The following is an 18,549-nucleotide window of genomic DNA, read 5'->3' as shown; positions in this document are numbered from 1 at the left end:
AGCCAGTGAGGGAAGGAGCCATGTGAATACAGGGGTAGAGGTGGGGAGCGCCCTCCATGCAGAGGGAACAGCAAGTGCAATGGCCCTGGGCAGGGGAAGCATACTGGTGTCTTCTAGGAAATGTGGTTGGAATGGGTCCAACCAGGGTAGAGCAGAGGAGATGAGGTCAGAGGGAATGGTAAGGGTGGAGGGGGAGGTGCTGATTGTATGGAACCCTGTACATCGAATGACTTTGAGTTCCAAATTAAGTGAAATGGGAAGCCATTAGAGGGTTTCTAGCTCAGAAGTGATGCTCTGACTGATGGTTTGTATCAGTTAGCTATTGCTGAGTAACAGATCACCATAACACTTAGTGGCTTAAGTTAATGATTTATTCTTATGATTCTGTGAGTTGGCTTGATGGTTTCATGGCTGGTTTCACATGTGCTCGCTCCCTTAACTGCCTTTACCTGGGAGACTGGGTAGAACCTCCAAGCTGATCTCATTCATGTCTGGTGGTTAGCTGGGGCTCCTCCATTCTCCTCCATGTGGTCTCTCATCCTCCCCTGGCCCAAACCTGTTGCTTCCATTGTGGTCTCAGGGCCACATTCTCAGAAAGCAGACGTAGAAGCTGTGAAGTCTCTTAAGGCCCAGACCAGGAAGAGCATAGCATCACTGCTGCCTTACTGCATTGGTTGAAGCAAAGGGTAAAGCTGACTCAGTTTCCCCTTGGGAGAGGGCTGTACAAGGATGTGAATATCAAGAAGCATGATTAATTGGGAACTGCTTTTTTAAGTTTTTTAATTAGTTTATGGCATGCAGGATCTGAGTTTCTTGACCAGGGATTGAACTCATGCCCTCTACAGTGGAAGCATGGAGTCTTAACCACTGGACCACCAAGGAAGTCCCAGTTGGGGACTTTTTGTAACCACCTGGGCTTCCCTGGTGGCTCAGACAGTAAAGAATCTGCCAGCAATGTGGGAGACCTGGGTTCGATCCCTGGGTTGGGAATAGCCCCTGGAAAAGGAAATGGCATGGTGGCTCAGACAGTAAAGAATCTGCCAGCAATGTGGGAGACCTGGGTTCGATCCCTGGGTTGGGAATAGCCCCTGGAAAAGGAAATGGCAACCCACGCCAGTATTGTTGCCTGGAGAATTCCATGGACAGAGAAGCCTGGTAGGCCAAAGTCCATGGGGTTGCAAGGAGTAGGACACGACTGAGCAACTAACACTTTCATTTTCACTTGTAACTGCCTAGCATGTGGCTTAACAAGGTCTTCCTAGGTGCTGTGATGATAACAAAACGAAATGGATAAAGATAAGAGATAGGAAAACCCATTAGCAGACTTTCCAATAATACAGGGAAGAGATGCCTATGGCTTGGATTGGGCTGGTTATGGAGGAAGTGTGAAGAAGTGGTCAGATTCTGGGTGTGTTTTGGAAGTAGAATCAACAGGATTTCCTGATGGGTTGAGTGTGGGGTGTGAGAGAAAAGGATGAGAGAAAGGACGACTCTAGGGTTTTTGGCCTGAGCCGTTGGAAACACAGTTGCCATTTACTGAGATGGAGATGCTGAGTTGTTTTTTTGTTTTTTGCTTTTGAAAAGGGTGGGATTAGGAGTTCAATTTTAGACATTTTGAATTTGAGGTGCCTTTTGGGACATTCACCTGCAGATGTTAAGGGGCAGTTGGAAATATATGAGTCTGGAGTTCAGGAGAGAGGTCTAGGCTGGTTATTTAAAACCATGAAGCTGAATGAAATCAGCAAGGGCCTGAGCTTGAATAGAGAAGAGAAGAGAACTGAGGATGATACTTTGGGGCCCTTGACACGTCAGGGATGTGGCAGCCACATGCTACCACAGTAAACTCAAACATTGAGACCAGCAGTTCAATCCAGCACACTCTATCAGTGACCTTGCTATTTTTATTTGGGGGAAAATTTAAAAAAAACAAAACAAAACCAGAAAAGCCTGAAGAAGAAAATAACAACTTTCCATTTTCTCATCCTCCAGAAGCAGCTACTCGTAACATCTCGGCCTGTTTGTTTCCACTTTTATGTGACCATCCTTCTATATGTGTCTCTCGGTGTATAAACATAGGTTTATGTTTTTAGAAATACTTTTATTAAACTGGGGTTATATGGAAAATTTTTTTGTATCTTTTAAAAAAATTCTTTAGCTGCACCTTGTGATACATGGGATCTTAGTTCTCCAACCGGGGATCGAACCCTTGCCTCCCGCATTGAAAGTGCGGAGTCTTTAACTGTTGGACCACTGGGAAGGTCCCTATATGGTAATTTTAAAAACAGATTTATTGAGATGAAATTTATGTGCCATTCAATTCACCCATTTAAAGTACAAAATTTAATGGTTTTTAGTATATTCGCCGGAGAAGGCAATGGCACCCCACTCCAGTACTCTTGCCTGGAAAATCCCATGGACGGAGGAGCCTGGTAGACTGCAGTCCACAGGGTCGCTAAGAGTCGGACACAACTTAACTTTCACTTTCACTTTTCACTTTCATGCATTGGAGAAGGAAATGGCAACCCACTCCAGTGTTCTTGCCTGGAGAATCCCAGGGACAGCAGAGCCTGCTGGGCTGCCATCTATGGGGTCGCACAGAGTCGGACATGATTGAGGTGACTTAGCAGCAGCAGCAGTATATTTGCAGAGTTTTGCAATCATCACCACATAAATTTTAGAACATTTCATCACCTCAGAAAGAAACTTCCTAAGGGACAACAGAGTAAATGCATCTCTTGGACTTTCTATTACAAAAAGAAACTCTATAGTCATATAAATCATTCACCATTTCCCCCAGCCATTGTCTATTCCAGCTCTACGTAACTGCTAATCTACTTTCTGTCTTTATAGATTTTCTTATTCTGGATATTTCATATAAATAGAATCATGTAATGTTTCATTCATTTGTATGAACTTACCTGAAGAAATTGAATTGAAATCAAAGGAATTGTTTAACTTCAAATTAATTTGAAAATTTTAGACTCATTGATGAATCCTGACCCGCTTTTTTTCCTTTTTTAAAAATATATATATTGATTGATTAATTTGGCTGCACCAGATCTTAGTTGCAGCATGTAGGATCTTCTGTCTTCATTGCAGCATGCAAGATCTTTAGCTGTGGCATGTAGGGTCTAGTTCCCTGATGAGGAATGAAACCTGGGCCCCCTGCATTGGGAGCACAGAGTCTTAGCCACTGGACCACCAGGGAAGTCCTATGAGCTCTTTCTTTATTGAATTAATATTCAATATAGTTTGAAAGTGCTTCCGCAGTGGCTCAGTGGTAAAGAATCCACCTGCAATGAGGGAGACCCGGGTGTGATCCTTGAGTTGGGAAGATCCCCTGGAGGAGGGCATCACAACCCACTCCATAGAGGAGCCTGGTGTGCTCCAATGGGGTCGCACAGAGTTGGACACGACTGAAGCAACTGAGCGCACAAATAGTTTGGAACAATTATTAGAGATTTCCTCCTGCTCCTTTTCCTGTCCTCTGTCTTCTGGGTTGGGTTCTTTTTTCTTCCTCTCTTTCTTCTTCCTTCTCCACCTTTCTGTTTCCTGTTTCTCTCTCTCCTTCATCTCCTTCCCTCCCTTCTTTTCCCCTTCCTTTTGCCTTTTATCCTCTCTTCCTTTTTTCTTTATGTTTCCTGTTTTCTCTTTCTTTCCTCCCTTCCTCCTTCTCTACCTTCTTCCCTTCTTCCCTCTTCTTCCTTCCCTCCCTCCTTCCCTCTCTCTTTCTCTTTTTCTGTATGTTTGCATAGTTCACGTGCTGCTTGCTTTCCCCAGCCTGGGTGTGGGCAGCTCTGCTCTGATGTCAAATTGCTGTGATGTGGTGTGGGTGACTCTGTTTTCTTCGACCCTCTCCCTGCCTTCTCTGTGACTCTTCTCTTCCCCAAAGGGGCTGCAGCTTGAGAGTTGAGGGTTAGGTTTTCTGTCACTGGAGGGAATTGCAGGGCTCAGGTAAGGTGGGAGTGGCTTTGATAGAACACCTGGACGCTGCTCTTTCTTCTGGGCTTTAGGTAAATGCTCTGTCACGGGGTTCATTCTACTTAATGACTGGGTGTGTCCCCTCTTCTGGGATGGGAGCTGTTTTTAGGCCTCACGTGAAGTCAGTAACTGGTGTCATTCATTCACTTTCTCCACTTCCACCCATTTCTCCCCAGCAGCTTTTGCCACTGGGTCTCAGTTAAGAGTGGGAAAAAAGGACCCCTGCTCAGTTTATTTCCCTCCACATATGGGGGTTTTGGAGAATAGCTTTGGGGAGGGAGAGCTAGGAAGGGCTATATTTTCTACCCTAGAATCATCTGTTTTTTTTTTGCCTTGGTTGCCAATATTTAATACTTATCTCATTAGGCTTTGTTCTTTTCTTTGGTGAAAAACATTTTTTTCCCCTGACGTTATTTTTTGTTTTTTTTCTTTTACTTCTGGGGGATGGGAGGTCTATGATGCAATTGCAACCTTCCATTTTTATGAAAGACTTCTCAGCCTTTTAGCTAAGATCAAGTGTAGTATGGGGGCTTTCCAGGTGGCAGAGTAGTAAAGAATCCACCTGCCAATGCAGGAGACACTGGAGACGCAGGTTCGATCCCTGGGTTGGGGAGATCCCTTAGAATGGGAAATGGCAACCCGCTCCAGTATTCTTGCCTGAAAAATTCCATGGACAGAGGAGACTTGCAGGCTACAGTCCATGGGATGGCAAAGAGTTGGACACAACTGAGCGACTGAGCACATTCTTACCCAGGAGTTGCTCCAGATGACCTTTAGGCTCCTTCCAGCCCAAGCTGGGTTATAACTCTGAGTTCTCTACTGGCCCAAGGAGAGATGCAACTACCACGATAAAGCAGAGTCAGCATGGTGGTCACTGAGGACTTCACATCTGGGAGGGGATGCCACCTTCCTCAGCCTTGGAGATTCCTGAGCAAGGACCAAGGATGACGGCTCCACATCTGCCCAGTCTGGTGTCAACATGGGAACCTTGTGTGTTGCTTGGTAGGGAGCAGCCAGGATGTGTATCCACTCTGTAGCTGTGATCAGTGTCAGCTGAGGGTTCCAGAGTTGGTTTTGGGATCTGCTGTCACCCCTGGCTGAGAACCGAGCACAGTTTACTGACTCAGCCTTGCTCACCTCTCTGTGATGCTCCAGAGGTCTGGGATGGGGAAGGCCTGGGAGGGGCTGTGGATGGGGTGCCTGGTCTGGGCAGTCTGGTTGGCATGCAGGAGGCGCCTCCTCAGTGCACACAACCGAGACTGGTGGGCTGTGCAGATACTCCAGGTTGAGGGGGTCTCTCCTACCACTTGGCCCTTGGGGGCTTCTTGGATAATTTTCTCTTGCATCTTGGGCTGGAGTAACTGAGACTTGCCAGGGGCTGCCTCAGAGGGGCTCAGAGAGGCCCACTTACCCTTCTTCTGAGGACCCAGTCCCTGTGGGAAGCTAGCAGGTGTCTCTTCTTGGATGGGCAGCAGAGCCCGCTGTGTCAGCTGAGTTCTCCAGGAGGACTGGAGCCCGTTCCCCACCTGCTTGCCTCCCAGGCTGCTGGCCCCTGGGAGCCGGACGGTACCCTTGTGCCCTGAGCCAGTTCCTGTGGTTACAGGCTGGCAGGCCCAGGGGCGAGGTGTGCCAGCCGGCCCAGCAGCTTGCTGATGGCCAGTCTGTGCTGGGGACCTGCATCCTGACTGGCTCAGCCACACTGGGTGAAGAGTTGACCCATGCGAGGGGAGGATCGGCCTTAGCTCGCCCCGAGTCTCCATGAGCCTTTGGGAGACCTTTGCTTTCCCCCTTCCTGGGGGCACCTAGAACCCATTCTTTGCAGTTCAGAGGTCAGTGACTACCCAGTTGGAAGAGTGAGATGGACCAAGGTGGAGACACTGTCCTTTCTACCCCACAGGGACTGAGTCTTCTCTGCAGTAGTGTTCCCCAGCTTCCCTCCTGTTCCCCTGCCCATGCCTACATGTGCCTGCAGGTGTACACAAGGAGGGGTGATGATGTGTGTGAAGGTATGAGTGTGCACACGTCCATGTGTATATAGGTGCCTGAGTGCAAAAACAAGAGTATATTTGTGTATCTGTATATGTGTATGTGAGCTTCCCAGATGGCGTTAGTGGTAGAGAACCTGCCTGGCAATGCAGGGGACATTTAGAGACACAAGTTCGATCCCTGGACCGGGAAGATCTCCTGGAGGAGGGCATGGCAACCCACTCCAGTATTCTTGCCTGGAGAATCCCATGGACAGAGGAGCCTGATGGGCTATAGTCCATAGGGTCACGAAGAGTCAGACACAACTGAAGTGACTTAGCACGCACATATGTGTGTGCCTGTGTGATTGTGTGTACGTGACTTTTTGTCCACATCATGAGACTACAAGCAGGCATGTGTACATGCTAGGCTGTTTTCCAACAGGTTCACCCCAGCAAGCCTGCATCAATGTTGTCAGCCACTATCTGTTTGGTTGGTACTCTTGTCATACATGTTTTTATACTTGGAATGTCATCCCTGTTACCTGCTTAGGTGTTTCCTTGTGGTGTGTGAGTGTTGCATGTGTATCTCAGGTTTTGGGTCTAGGTATGTGGGCGTGGGTGTTGTGTGTGTGTGTGTGCGCGAGGTCTTGAGGATGCTTGTGTCTGTGCGTGCTTGTGTGGTTTTGTGTGAGTGCATATGTGTGTGTGTGTGTGCACGCCTCTCTGGCTGGGGGTGACTCAGGCCAGAAATATTCATCATCACTGTCCCAACTCGAGGGGGAAATCCTCTTGAGTCTGAGATGGAAAAGGCCAGGGACTGCGGGGCTCCATGCTTCTCAGGCTCCCAGCGGCATTCCCAGGCCCTGTGGCCTGGGGGATGGAGTCAGGGTGTAGAGGAAGCATGTGCCGGTCCTAAGGGGACGAGGGCAGAGTCAGATTTCCCTTTTGGAAGTCCCCTCTGGGGCTGCTGTTGGTGGGGGGATGCTGGGGCTTGGGAAAACAGCGAGGAGGAGGGACTGGCCCAGGCCAGACAGTGGACGGGAGAAGGGGGCAGAAGGGAGGGACATCTAGGATCAGCACAGACAGGAATCAGTGTCTGGAGGGGTGTGAGGGCAAGCAAGACATGGAGGAGCCCCCCTTGCCTCCCCCTGTCTGTGTCTGACCAGAGTGATTGGGGGGGACAGGGGCCATCTAGGAGCAGAGCCACCTGGGCAACTTGCTGGTGGCCAGGCTCTGTGTGGGTCCTGTGTCCTGGTTGCCTCAAACACCCTGGGTGAGGACAGTAATGTGTGTGGGGGAGCAGACGGGGGAGAGAGCAGGTTTGGGGACCTGATCAGTGCAAGGGGCCTGTGGCCATGCAGGAGAGGGCATCCAGGGGGCTGAGGGGCCTGTGTGGGAAGAACTATGACCAGTTCACTGACTGCATTCTTCACCCTGACTTTAGTTCCACCCAGGGCCCTTCTTGTTTGTTTGGTTTTTTAATTATGGAACCCAAGTCTGAGTTGGTCATGGAAGCTGCTGAATTCTAAGGCCTGATTTGCATGCAGCCTGTGGGGAGCACAGACAGCACCCACTGAGGTTATCTCTTAGGTAATTTTTTATTCTCGTTTTTAAAAATTTATTTGGCTGTACTGGTTTTAGTTGCAGCATATGGGGTCTAGTTCCCTGACCAGGAATCGAACCCAGGAGTGTGGAGTCTCAGCCACTGGACCACCAGGGAAGTCCCTCTCCCAGCTTTAGAAGCACAAGCTCTTGGCACTGTGGAGGCACTTGGTGGGGTGTGGGGCTTGGGAAATCAAGGCCCAGGGGGTGGTGATCTCCCCGGAGCAGCCATGTGTGGCGGGTTGGGGCCGAGCTGTCTACTCTCAGGGGTCACACCTCTTTGAAGGAGTGACCCTCCCTGAGCCCAGGCGGCGCCTCAGGAGGCTCTGTAATTATGGGATGAGAAGGTGGCCTCTCCCTAGCCGGGCCCGCGCTTCGCCCCTCAGAGCCGCCGTGTGGAGACAAGGGTTTGGTGGCTTGGGGTGGGTTTCCAGGTGTGTCAGAGGAAACCTGGCCTCCTTCAGCGGTTTGTTCAGCCTGAAAGGCTCCATTGTGGCTGCAGCCTCCCTCTGATCGGCTCTATTTTGGGACAGGATCCACCCTGCTCCAGCTGGAGGAAGGAAAAGGTGTATTTCAGTGTGTCCTGTGGGTGTGGGGGGCGGGCAGGGGGCAGACTGCAGCCCCGGCAGAGAAAGCAGCTCGGAGTGGCTGGCGCAGGGGCTGTGGAGGGTAGGATGCCGGCCTGTGAGCTGGAGGGGCAGGGGGACAGTGCCTGGCAGTCCCTGGAGGTGGGAGTCGAGGGGAGGATGGGTGTGAGCGGTCCCCGCTTTCATGTGGCCCCAGGAGGCCGGGTTGGCAGACCCTGTCGAGCTGGAATGCGGGTCTGCGGCCTGCCTGGGCCCCACCTAAGGCTTGCCCACCGGCCACTTCCTGATTCCTAGCCGTGTGGGTGCCCAGCCCAGGCCCAGAGGAGGCCCGCCCTGCCCTCAAGAGTTCCCAGTTTGTGGAGGGCCAAGGCCTGGTGAGACTGGGAGAAGACCCCCGCTGCATCCCCTCCCCAGTGGGTCCTGCCCTCTCTCCGCAGCCCTGGCCACACCCCTGCCTGCCCAGCCTGGCAGGTGCCCTCTGGCCTCCTCGCCTCTGCTCACCGGGTTCTCTGCCTGGCGTGGCCTTGGGGCTCTTCTAGACCCATCCCGATCCTGCCCATCCTTCAGGGCTCTGCTCAGTGCCACCTCCATCTGGAAGCCCTCCCCGTCCTGAGCTTTCCTCTGACTTCCCTTGTGTCAGCCTCTCCCTGTGCTGCAGCTTCTGGGGCCTTTCCGAGTCTTCCCCCAGTCTCTTGACAGTTTCCTGTCCCTCATCTTGTCACTGGGGTGAGGGGCTCACCAGAAAGTGGTATGTGACCTGGGCCTGATCCTTGTCATCGGTGAAGTGGGAGTCATGGTACGTGCCTTACGAGATGGCTAAGAGTTGAGTGGGTGACAAAAGTGGACAGGCCTGGTGTGTCATCGGTGGGCAGGCAGTAACCCTTCAGTTCCTCTGTCCTGGGTGCTTGTAGGCCTTTGGGTGCCAGAGCCTGGGCTGCCCTGGGCAGAGCCCCGTGACTCCAGGAATGACTAATTCCACTCCAGCAATAAGTTCTCAGGAGCTCTGAGAAATGAGACTTTCTCCTCCTTCTTCCTGCCTCATTAAACTCTTCTTGAGTGAGTGGAATGAAGATTGTCCTAATCCTTTGGCACGAGGTGGGGGGTTCAGGGAGCTGGGAGAGACAGGCCCACAGCGGTCTCCAGTCACCCGCAGATAGACAAACAGGGTGGCGGGGGTGGGGGGGCACATCAGGTTTTCTGAACCCCCTAGGTGTCCGGTGGGGAGTGGGCACCGGACAGGGGCTGGAAGCCTCGTGTTTCATTCTGGCTTTGTCCTCGGCCAGCTGATGACCTCAGACAAGCCCTGACCCGGGCACAGTTTACTGTCTCAGCCTTGCTCACCTCCCTGTGATGCTCCAGGGAACTGGGAAGGGGAAGGCCTGAGAGGGGCTTCCCTCCCAGGATGGAAAGAGGCAGTGCCTGGATGGGGTGCCTGGTTGGGGTGGTCTGGCTGGCATGCAGTAGGTGCCTCCTTAGTGTACACAGGCCTTAGGGGAACAAAGCTGGAGGGGTGGGCAAGGCCAGAGCAGTCTCTGGACCTTTCTCTGTTTCCCCACCTTTAAAAGTGGCCTGGGAGGGACATCCCTGGTGGTCTGGTGGCTAAGACTCTCTGCTCCCAATGCAGGGGTCTGGGTCTGATCCCTGGTCAGGGAACTAGATCCCACTTGCTGCAACTAAGAGTTTGCATGCCACAACTAAAGATCCCACGTGCTGCAGCTAAGACCCAGTGCAGTCAAATAAATAAAAATAAATATATATATGTATAATATATAAAGTGGCCTGGGAGTCCTGGCTGCTACCCTGGGTGACCTCAAGAACTGGGCCTTGGGGCTCATCCATCAAGGGATGTGCTCTTCCCAGGCCTGGGCCCTAACTCCTCTCTGGGTCATGGCTGCATATCTGCCCAGATGGGAATGTCTACCTACTCTGGGAGCTTCTCTGGTGGCTCAGTGGTAAAGAATCCACCTGTCAATTCAGGAGATGCAGGTTCGATCCCTGGGTCAGAAAGATCCCATGCAGAAGGAATGGCAACCCACTCCACTATTCTTGCCTAGAAAATCCTATGGACAGAGGAGCCTGGTGGGCTACAGTCCATGGGGTTGCAGGAGTCTAACATGACTTAAGCAACTCAACCACTCCTACCACCCACTCTGGAGGCTGCTGCCACTGGGATAACAGTTGCAGACCTCACCCACCCCAGGAAGTCTCGATGGGGTTTCCTGTGTGCAGACTAGTCTCCCTCTGCACAGGTGGGAAGACACCACAAGGAGGTGCTGGTGATTGAAATCCAGGGAGCCTCATCCTGACCCTCTGTGTCCACAGGTGTTCCTGGCCCTCGGGGAGCTGCTCCTGTCCTGCAACTGGGCGGTGGTTGCTGACATCCTGCTGGTAGGTGTGGGGGTCAGGGCAGAGGGCTGGTCCTGGGGTGTTGAGTGGTGGCAGCTGGGGTCTGTCCTGCTCAGGGCTGGACTTTTGCTGTTGAGTGGCTCAGAGATCAGGTGGTGCTTCAGGGACCGTGGGGTCAGGGACCGAGGTCAGCAAGCAGTTCCCTTGGACCAGGGGCCTCCCTGGCACTCTCAAACATATCCTCTGATCATCACTCCTGTGTTGTAGGTAAGCACATGGAGGCTCAGAGAGGGCAGGGGCCTGGATCAAGGTCACACAGCCCACAGAGGCACTGAGCCAAGGCTGGGACCCAGGCTTTTTGACTCCAGGCCTCTTTCTTTGACCCTGTTTCTTGCCTGCCATCCTTCTCAGCAAGTGGTCTCCTCGGCCTCTACACTGGGTATGCAGTCAGGGATGCTGGACTTCAGGGGCACCAAGCCTAGGTGGGTCCAGGCCACCCCGGCTCCCATATCATGGGCTGCAAGGCTCAGGCTACAGTGAGTCCTGATGCTGTGCTGACCACATGATGCTAGGTCTAGAGTCTAGTACAACCCTCCATGAGCCTCACACTCTTCCTCCAGCCTCCCTGCCTCCTTCGAGGAGACTGCAGGGAAGTTGTTAAACACTGAAGGGCTGTGCCCTTGTGGATTACACAGGGTCCCCGACCTAACGACACCCCAAGAGCCCTCTTCCTGCCTCCTGGCAGCCCAGCATGGCCCAGCACTGGGCATGAGGGAACCAGAGCTATCCTGAAGGTGGTCCAGTGCAGGGGCATGAACCCAGACTCACGAACCGGGGTGTCAGGCCTGCTTCTGCCACTTACTAGCTCTGCTTGACCTAGGCAAGTCACTTTGTGTTGCCGAACCTCAGTTTCCCTGTATGGAAAATGAGGATGAAAAGACCTCTTGGATTATGGTGAGGGTGAAACAAGATGATCCCTGTGAAGCTTGTGCCCTGTGCCCAGGGCAGGAAATGCTGGCTGGGGTTCTGGTAATAAATCAGCAGTTCCTACTTTCTCATCTTCCATCTCCTAAAGAAATCCTGGCAACCTGGAATCTGAGTTTGAACGGGCTGTGGGGAAGTGTAGTCATGTAATTAGCCAACAAAACCTGCTTAAATACTGCTGTGGACAGGAGGCTCACTCTCTGTCTAGGTGCTCTGGCCCTTCCTTTGACCCAGGCTAGCGGGTGTAGACAACGCTATCCTGTCTGTGACTCCCCGGTGAGTGTATCAGCTGCAAGGCTGTCGGCTCTTTTCTTTTCCTCCCTCCAGACAGAAGGCTTGGGCTCCAGCCCAGACTCAGCCACAGACCTGCTGAACAGCCTTGGGCCTCAGTTTCCTTGTCTATAAAAAGGGGCAATCATAACTGGCCTGGCGGGATGAGCAAGACGGCCTGAGGGAAAGCCCTCAGTGTATGGGATCGTGCTGGCAAAGTTTGCCCTGAGTGCGGCTGCCCACTTGTAGGCACAGGGCGATGACCTGCCCCCACCCCCAACACAGCTTGTCTTCTGAAACCTGCCCCCCACTCAGCTTCCTCCGCCTCCCCCCCAGCCCTGTTCCTGCTCCACATGACAGCCCCACAGATATGTGAAGACCGCGCCCGCCCGTGGTCTGTGTTTGCAGGAATGATTAACCTGGCAGAGCTGGCCTCTTTGTAGCGCCATGTGTGGGTTGGGGGCAGGGGTCGGGGAGGGGGTGGCAGGGAGAGGAGAGGTGAGGGGGCCAGTCAACCATAGTCTGACCCATCTGGCAGTGCTGGGAAGCGGGCGGGTACCGCCCAGGGGGCCAGACTGGACCCAGCCCACCTGGTGCTCCTCCTGCTCCTCCCCTGGCTTACAGACATCCAGCACCCAAAGCTCAGTGGGGCCTGTCAACCCAGGGAGGCTTCTAGCCCCCCTTCCCCGGCTCCCCACCTTCCCAACGCCTCATGGGAGGGACAGCTTTGTGACACTTTGTTGGCCGGAGCTAGACCACGTCTCTGCTGTTCTTGGAGCTCAGACTCCAGGCAGAAGGAGGGGGAGGGGCTCCAGCAGGGAGGGGTCTCAAACCAAATGCAGGTGAGGGGACCGCTGCGGGAACCTGAGCTGTGGAGTGGAGGGGCAGACCGGGAGCAGGGTGAGGAAGGGTGAGAGGTGATGAGGCCGGAGTGTAGACCAACGTGTAGACTGTGCCTGTGAGAAGCTGCACAGGGGAGAGAAGGGAAGAGAGGAAGGTACCTGGAGTTGGGGGGTCATAGGTAGCGAGTGCTGCTTTTCTAGAGATGAGGCCGGAGGGGAGATGGGTGGAGAGAGGCTGGCAGGGGTTAGAGTGGGGTTAGGGCAGGAAGTGTGGGGACGCTGGTGTGGCATGAAGTACAGCAAGGTCCTTGCTGGCTGCCCTTTTTTCTGAGGCCCGGAAGGCTAGAGGGCAGCGGAGCCCAGGAGCCAGGATTCTGGAATGGTCCACCTGCTTCCACTCCCAGCTCTGCCCCTCTCTCTGGCTGGCCTTGGTGTGCTCAAATGTGCAGTAGGTATTTAACAGAAAGGAAGTACCTACCAGTTACACCCAGGCTACAAGGGCCGAGAGAGCTAAGCCTGCATCCCTGAGGGGTCGCTGTGGGCTCCACGGGCCCCACGGCGGTCCTGCCTCAGAGACACAGCTCTCTTTGATCTGCTTATCCGCAGGGAGGAGAATCCAGATTCTCTCTGGGGAAGAGACTTCAGGGACTCTTCAGTGGTTCTCAAACTTCATTGAGCATAAGAATCAGGTTTAGAGAAGCTTATTACAAATTTCATTCCCTGGGTTCTGGAAGATTCCCTGGAGAAGGGAATGGCTACCCACTCCAGTATTCTTGCCTGAAGAATTCCATGGACAGAGGAGCCTGGTGGGCTATAGTCCATGGGGTCACAAAGAGTTGAATATGACTGAGTGACTAACACTTTCACTTCACTTTCATTACAAATTCATTTTCCTGGCGCTCTGTCCTCAGAGTCTGATTCAGTTGTGTCTGTGTTGGGGCCCAGGGATCTGCATTGCTCTTCAATTGTCCTGTGTGATCCTGTAGGAGCTGCTCCTCAGAATGCACTGGCGGACACTATTGTAGTGCAGCCAGCTCTCCAGCTTATGAACCCTCTGCAAAATTCTGACCAGTGCTGTCCACCCCCTTGTTTACATACCCCTCTGATGGGCAGCTCACTCCTTGCATCCTGGGAAACCCCTGCCTTCTGGTGGCTCGGTTAATAAAAAGGATCTTGGCTTATCACAGCCAAGACCCACTTCAGACTCTCGTCCGTGACCTCCCCACTAGCCCGGCTGGGCCTCAGATGGCCTTGCTCCCTGTGAGACTAGAAACTGTGTATCCCCAAATGAGCTCACCATCTCCCCCAACCCACTGATGGGGTCTCCAGCTTCCTTCCCACCCTCCTGTCTCTCTGGGCCCCCCTCCAGTTTACCCATCCCCAGCTGTGGGGAGACAGGCAGAAGGGGGACTCACTCCCTCTCCCAGGTCTGTATTCCGGGATGCTGGAATCCTGCTACCGGCATCACCTCCCACCTCTTCAGCAGATCCCCCTTCCCTGGGGGATCATCACCCTCCTGTTCTCCCTTCATCCGCTCGTCTCCATGCTTCCCTGCTCTGCCTTCTGCCCCTAGGTAGCCGTCTGCTCACTTGTCTGTCTCACCCTCCCAGGGGTGTCTGGGTGTGAGGGCTGAGTAGGGCGCGTGAGGCAGGCTGCCAGGAAGTTTGCACCTGGTGACTGCCACTCCGACTTTCTGCGGGCCCTTGATTGGCGCTGGTTATGCCCCGGGCTATAAAGGGAACAGCTCTTCTAAGAAGGGCAAGTCAAAAACAGAGGTGTTTTTGTCTCCGAATAGAGTGAGCCTGGAATTTTGGGAACCCAAAAGCCTCTAAGCTTCTAAAATTACCTGCCTGGCTCTCCAGCTGCTTGCGAGGCCCAGCCTTGGCCCCTGGCTACGTGGAGACCCTGGGGACCCAGAACAGGTAGGGAGAGACCTACCTCCCTGCCACTGGCAGCAGGAGCTGGTCTGGGTCCTGCAGGTTGGAGTTCCTGGGAGGGGAGGAAGGGAACTTTCTCTCTCCAAGCAGCCCTGGCCCCTGCATGGACTGTTTTGGACATTCAGAGCCCATGTTCTAGGACTGGGGTCCCCAACTTCTGGGATCTAATGCCTAATAATCGGAGGTGGAGCTGATGTAATAAAATATAAATAAAGTGCATAGTAAATATAATGTGCTTGAATCATCCTGAAACCATCCCCCACCCCATTCGTGGAAAAATTGTCTTCCATGAAACAAGTCCCTGGTGCCAAAAAGGTTGGGGACTGCTGTCTCTAGGAGGCCCTGCCCTTCTGCCCATAACCACAAGTGAGTAATCACATAATTATGGGGTGAGAAGGAAGCACTTGGGGAAGGTGCAAAGCTGTGGTCAGTTCCTCCTCAGGCCTGCTGGCAGGTCCTAGTGATGGGTGGGAGGCCCAGCTTCTTTCACCACCTGGACAGAGTGGCTCAGTGCCAGTGACTCCAGGACCAGCCAGTCACCCTCAAGAGTGATTCCTGCCACTCTGTCCTGCCCACCCACAAGCCCCTCTCGCCAGTCCTGGGGCTCCAGCCTTCACACTTTGGCTCACACTGTCCCCTGTCTGGAGTCCCCTTCTCTGCCCTCCTTGCCAGTTCCCCATTTGCAGGGCTTGAGGTGAATTTGTCCTCTTGGCTCTTCTCACTGTTTTCCAGACATTCTGTAACAAACGTGTAAATATTGTTGGAAAGGCTCCTTTTTGCTTTTAATAGCAGGATGGTCAAGCATCAGACCCTGGAGAAGAAGGCCTGGGATCAAATCTTAGCCCCACTATTTCCTGGCTGGGCGACCCTAGGCAAGTTACCCACCCTCTCGGTGGAGGGTTTCATCATCTGTAATAGTGGATAGAAATCATGTCTCCCTCATGAGTTGCTTGAGTGGATATATAAAAAAATATATATATAAGATATATAAAATGCATACAGGAAGCACTTAATAAATGTCAGTAATTTTATACTAATTATTATTATATTGTTAGTATTCTCTAATGGGCTCAGATTATGGCCAACTAGGCCTTGGGAATAAGGCGTTGGTGTGGGAAGCTCCCCCGTGGATGTCCTGTTGGGACAGTGTGACCTTGTGGCTTCTACCTGAACCTCCTGCCTCCCTCCCAGCTTCCCTCCCCTCCTCTTGCTGCAGCTCTGGGTCCTAGCAGGGTTTCTCCTGTGATCAGTCTCCAAGATGGTTCTACTTGACTTGTTTAGTTGGCAAGCTATCAGCTAGTCCCTTCCATGCCTGGTGCCTTGCTGAACCCCAGGGACCCCAAGAGAAATTAGGCAGGAGCTTTGCTGCCAGACAATGTAAGGGTAAGGGGAGGAGGGCAGTGAACCCTTCCAGCTGTGGGGGATGTGCCTTCAGTTAAGGGTGCACACAGGGGCTGTGGGAGCTCAAGGCAGACACCTAAACTCTGGGAAGGCTTCACAGAGGAGGTGACCCTAAGGTCAGTCCTGAAGGACAAATGGGGATGCTCCAGCTGGACCAGAGAGGGGAAGGCTTGCCAAGCAGGAGGCACAGCAGGTTCAATTTATTTCAGCCTAATGTCCTCAGGTACCAGATGAGGAATGATCATGAAAGTAACCCTTTATGTAGGTGCCATTATTATCCCCATGTAGGGATGAGGAGGCTAAGGCACAGAAAGGTGAAGTGACTTGCCCAGAGTCACACAGCTAGTGAGTGGGGGTATGGGATTGGAACCCAGATAGTTTGACTCCAGAATTCATATCTTTAACCTCCCCACCCACTTCCAGGTGAGCCTTTTCAGCAAGGGTGCCTTTGGTCTCTGCCCAGACGGGCTTCCTGAGAGAGAGAGAGACTGAGCCCTCCACACCACCCCACGTGGGTGCCCACATATGTAGGCAGCTGGCTGTGCACCCTGTCTTCACTCCACAGCCCACACTGCTGCCTTCTGTGCCCCTGAGCTGGGACACGCCCACCTCCTCACTGTTGTCACAGCCATGCCTGGGCCCCCTGGTTCAAGAGCAAACTGTTAAGAGGGGTGGCCCTTATTAGGGGCCTGGCAGCTCCATCCTGGGAGACTGGGGAGCCTTCCTGAGACTCTGAGAGGCTAATGCCTCTGTGGTGGGGCTTCAGGCATTGGGGTCATTGACCCCCTGCAACCCTGCTCTCTTAGGCAGCCTGTCACCCCACCAAGCAAGTCCTTGGCAGCGGGGGGACAGAAGAGGGTCTGAAGGGCCACCTACTCCCTGCCTTCGCTCAGGGACCTCCTCTGCTGTTCCTGTGTTTTGCAGTCGGTGGTGGTGCCCAGGTGCCGGGGGACAGCTGAGGCGCTTCAGATCACAGTGGGCCACATTCTGGGAGACGCCGGCAGCCCCTACCTCACAGGACTTGTAAGGCTGGGTGGGTGGTAAGGCTCCAGGGAAGGGCTGCACTTGAAGGCCTAGCGGCTTCCTGGTGGGCCTGGCAGACCCAGCCTCTCTCCTCTGCAGATCTCCAGCGCCCTGTGGGCGAGGCGCCCTGACACTTACCTGCAGCGCTTCCTCAGCCTTCAACAGAGCTTCCTGTGCTGTGCCTTCATCATCGCCCTGGGTGGTGGCTGCTTCCTGCTGACTGCGCTGTACCTGGAGAGAGACCAGGCCCAGGCCCAGCAGTCTGGCACAGGTACCCTGCTCCTTTGCACCCATGCTGGGCTCAGGGCTGACCCTATAGGAGCAAAGAGCACTGATCACCCCATGAATTTATTAATTTATCTGCTCATTCATTTGTTCATTCATGCACACTTAATTATTATGCCTCTGCTATGTGCCAGGCAAGATTGCAGATCCTGGGGAGTGAACATCAAGTCCAAGCCCACGTGAAGAGAAACAAACAAGAAACAAACAGAAGCAATAAAAGAGTGTGTTTGAGGTCATAAGTGCTATGAGAGGCATAAGGCAGGAAAGTGGGGAGAGAGGAACAGGTGGGGGCAGGTTGCAGTTTTTGAAAGGGTGATCAGAGAGGTTCTTACTGCACAGGTGACCTTGGAGCAAAGATTTGAAAGAGGGACTGAGTTGTGCAGCTGTCTGGGGGAAGGTGCTCCTAGTGGAGGGAAGAGCTTGTGCAAAGGCCCTGGGGTGGGAATGTACCTGCTTGTGTTTGAGGACCTGCAAGAAGGCCGCTGTGGCTGAAGCAGGAGCAAGAGGGGCCAGCGGCAGAGACAAGGGTGACAGTAAGAGGACTAGAGCATGGGGGGACTGAAGGCTTTTGTAGGGACGGAAGCCTTAACACTGAGTGAGATGGGAGCTGCTATGGGGTTTCCAGGGCACAGGCCCCAACGTGTTTGATTGACATCATAAAAGCACCGCTGTGTTGCTGCTATATTGAGAGCAGACTGTGGTGGGAGGTGGGGGGTGGGGGTGATCAGTGTTGAAGCAGGGAGGCCAGAGGGAGGTTCTGTAGCCATCAGGGGAGAGCAGAGGGGATGGGACCATGGTGGTGGCATTGAAGTTGGAGAGAACAGGTCAGATCTGGAATTTATTTTGAAAAAGGAAGCTGGAGGATTTCGTAGCAGACTGTGCCCAGGCCTGGTCCCCAAACACCTCTGCCTCCTTTGGGGCTGGCTGAGTGATTTCCGCCCACAGTGATCCTTGAGAGCGAGAACCAACGCCTGATTCCTGAAAGGGGTGCCTCCCCAGCAGTCCCCTGAGGCCCTGCCTGGCAGCGAGGAGGTCCCACCTGCCCTGTCCGTACCCCTCTGGGTGACCTCCACCGGATCAGTGCCTCTGCCCACCTTTGACTGTGGCTCCAGGACCCTGGCGGAGCTGCACCTGCCGTTTCTTCGCTCCCAGCTGGAGAGCTGGCAGCACCTGTGGCTGGGCTGGGAATTGAGCTGTCACCAACCCCTGCTGGAGGCCTGAGCCTGTGCCTGCACCCAGCACGAGGCCACTCACTCCAGCCCGGCGTCCTCAGCCTGGCTGCCAGAAGGCCCGATTAAAGTGTGGCCAGTACAAAGCCCGTGGA

General features: G+C 53.5%; 1 protein-coding gene across 4 annotated transcripts in view; it reads left to right on the top strand.

The window, feature by feature from the left end:
• Positions 1-18,549, top strand: part of SPNS3 (SPNS lysolipid transporter 3, sphingosine-1-phosphate (putative)) — a 43,330-nt gene extending 24,781 nt beyond the window's left edge. For all 4 annotated transcript variants that reach the window (XR_014079503.1, XR_014079502.1, XM_081579905.1 and 1 more), the window contains 4 exons: positions 10,460-10,525; positions 16,842-16,940; positions 17,040-17,211; positions 18,171-18,549. Coding sequence is in view for 2 of the 4 variants with exons in the window: in XM_081579905.1 (XP_081436031.1) it covers positions 10,460-10,525; positions 16,842-16,940; positions 17,040-17,211; positions 18,171-18,235 (402 nt within the window). In the remaining 2 variants the exon portion in view is untranslated. The remainder of the gene's footprint in view (positions 1-10,459; positions 10,526-16,841; positions 16,941-17,039; positions 17,212-18,170) is intronic.

The sequence above is a fragment of the Giraffa tippelskirchi genome, chromosome 3, assembly GCF_054371585.1.
Source record: "Giraffa tippelskirchi isolate mGirTip1 chromosome 3, T2T-mGirTip1v1.2.pri, whole genome shotgun sequence".
In the NCBI taxonomy this organism is placed as follows: domain Eukaryota; kingdom Metazoa; phylum Chordata; class Mammalia; order Artiodactyla; family Giraffidae; genus Giraffa; species Giraffa tippelskirchi.
Note: the sequence above shows the minus strand (reverse complement) of the source record. Positions and strands in the feature narration are given on the sequence as shown.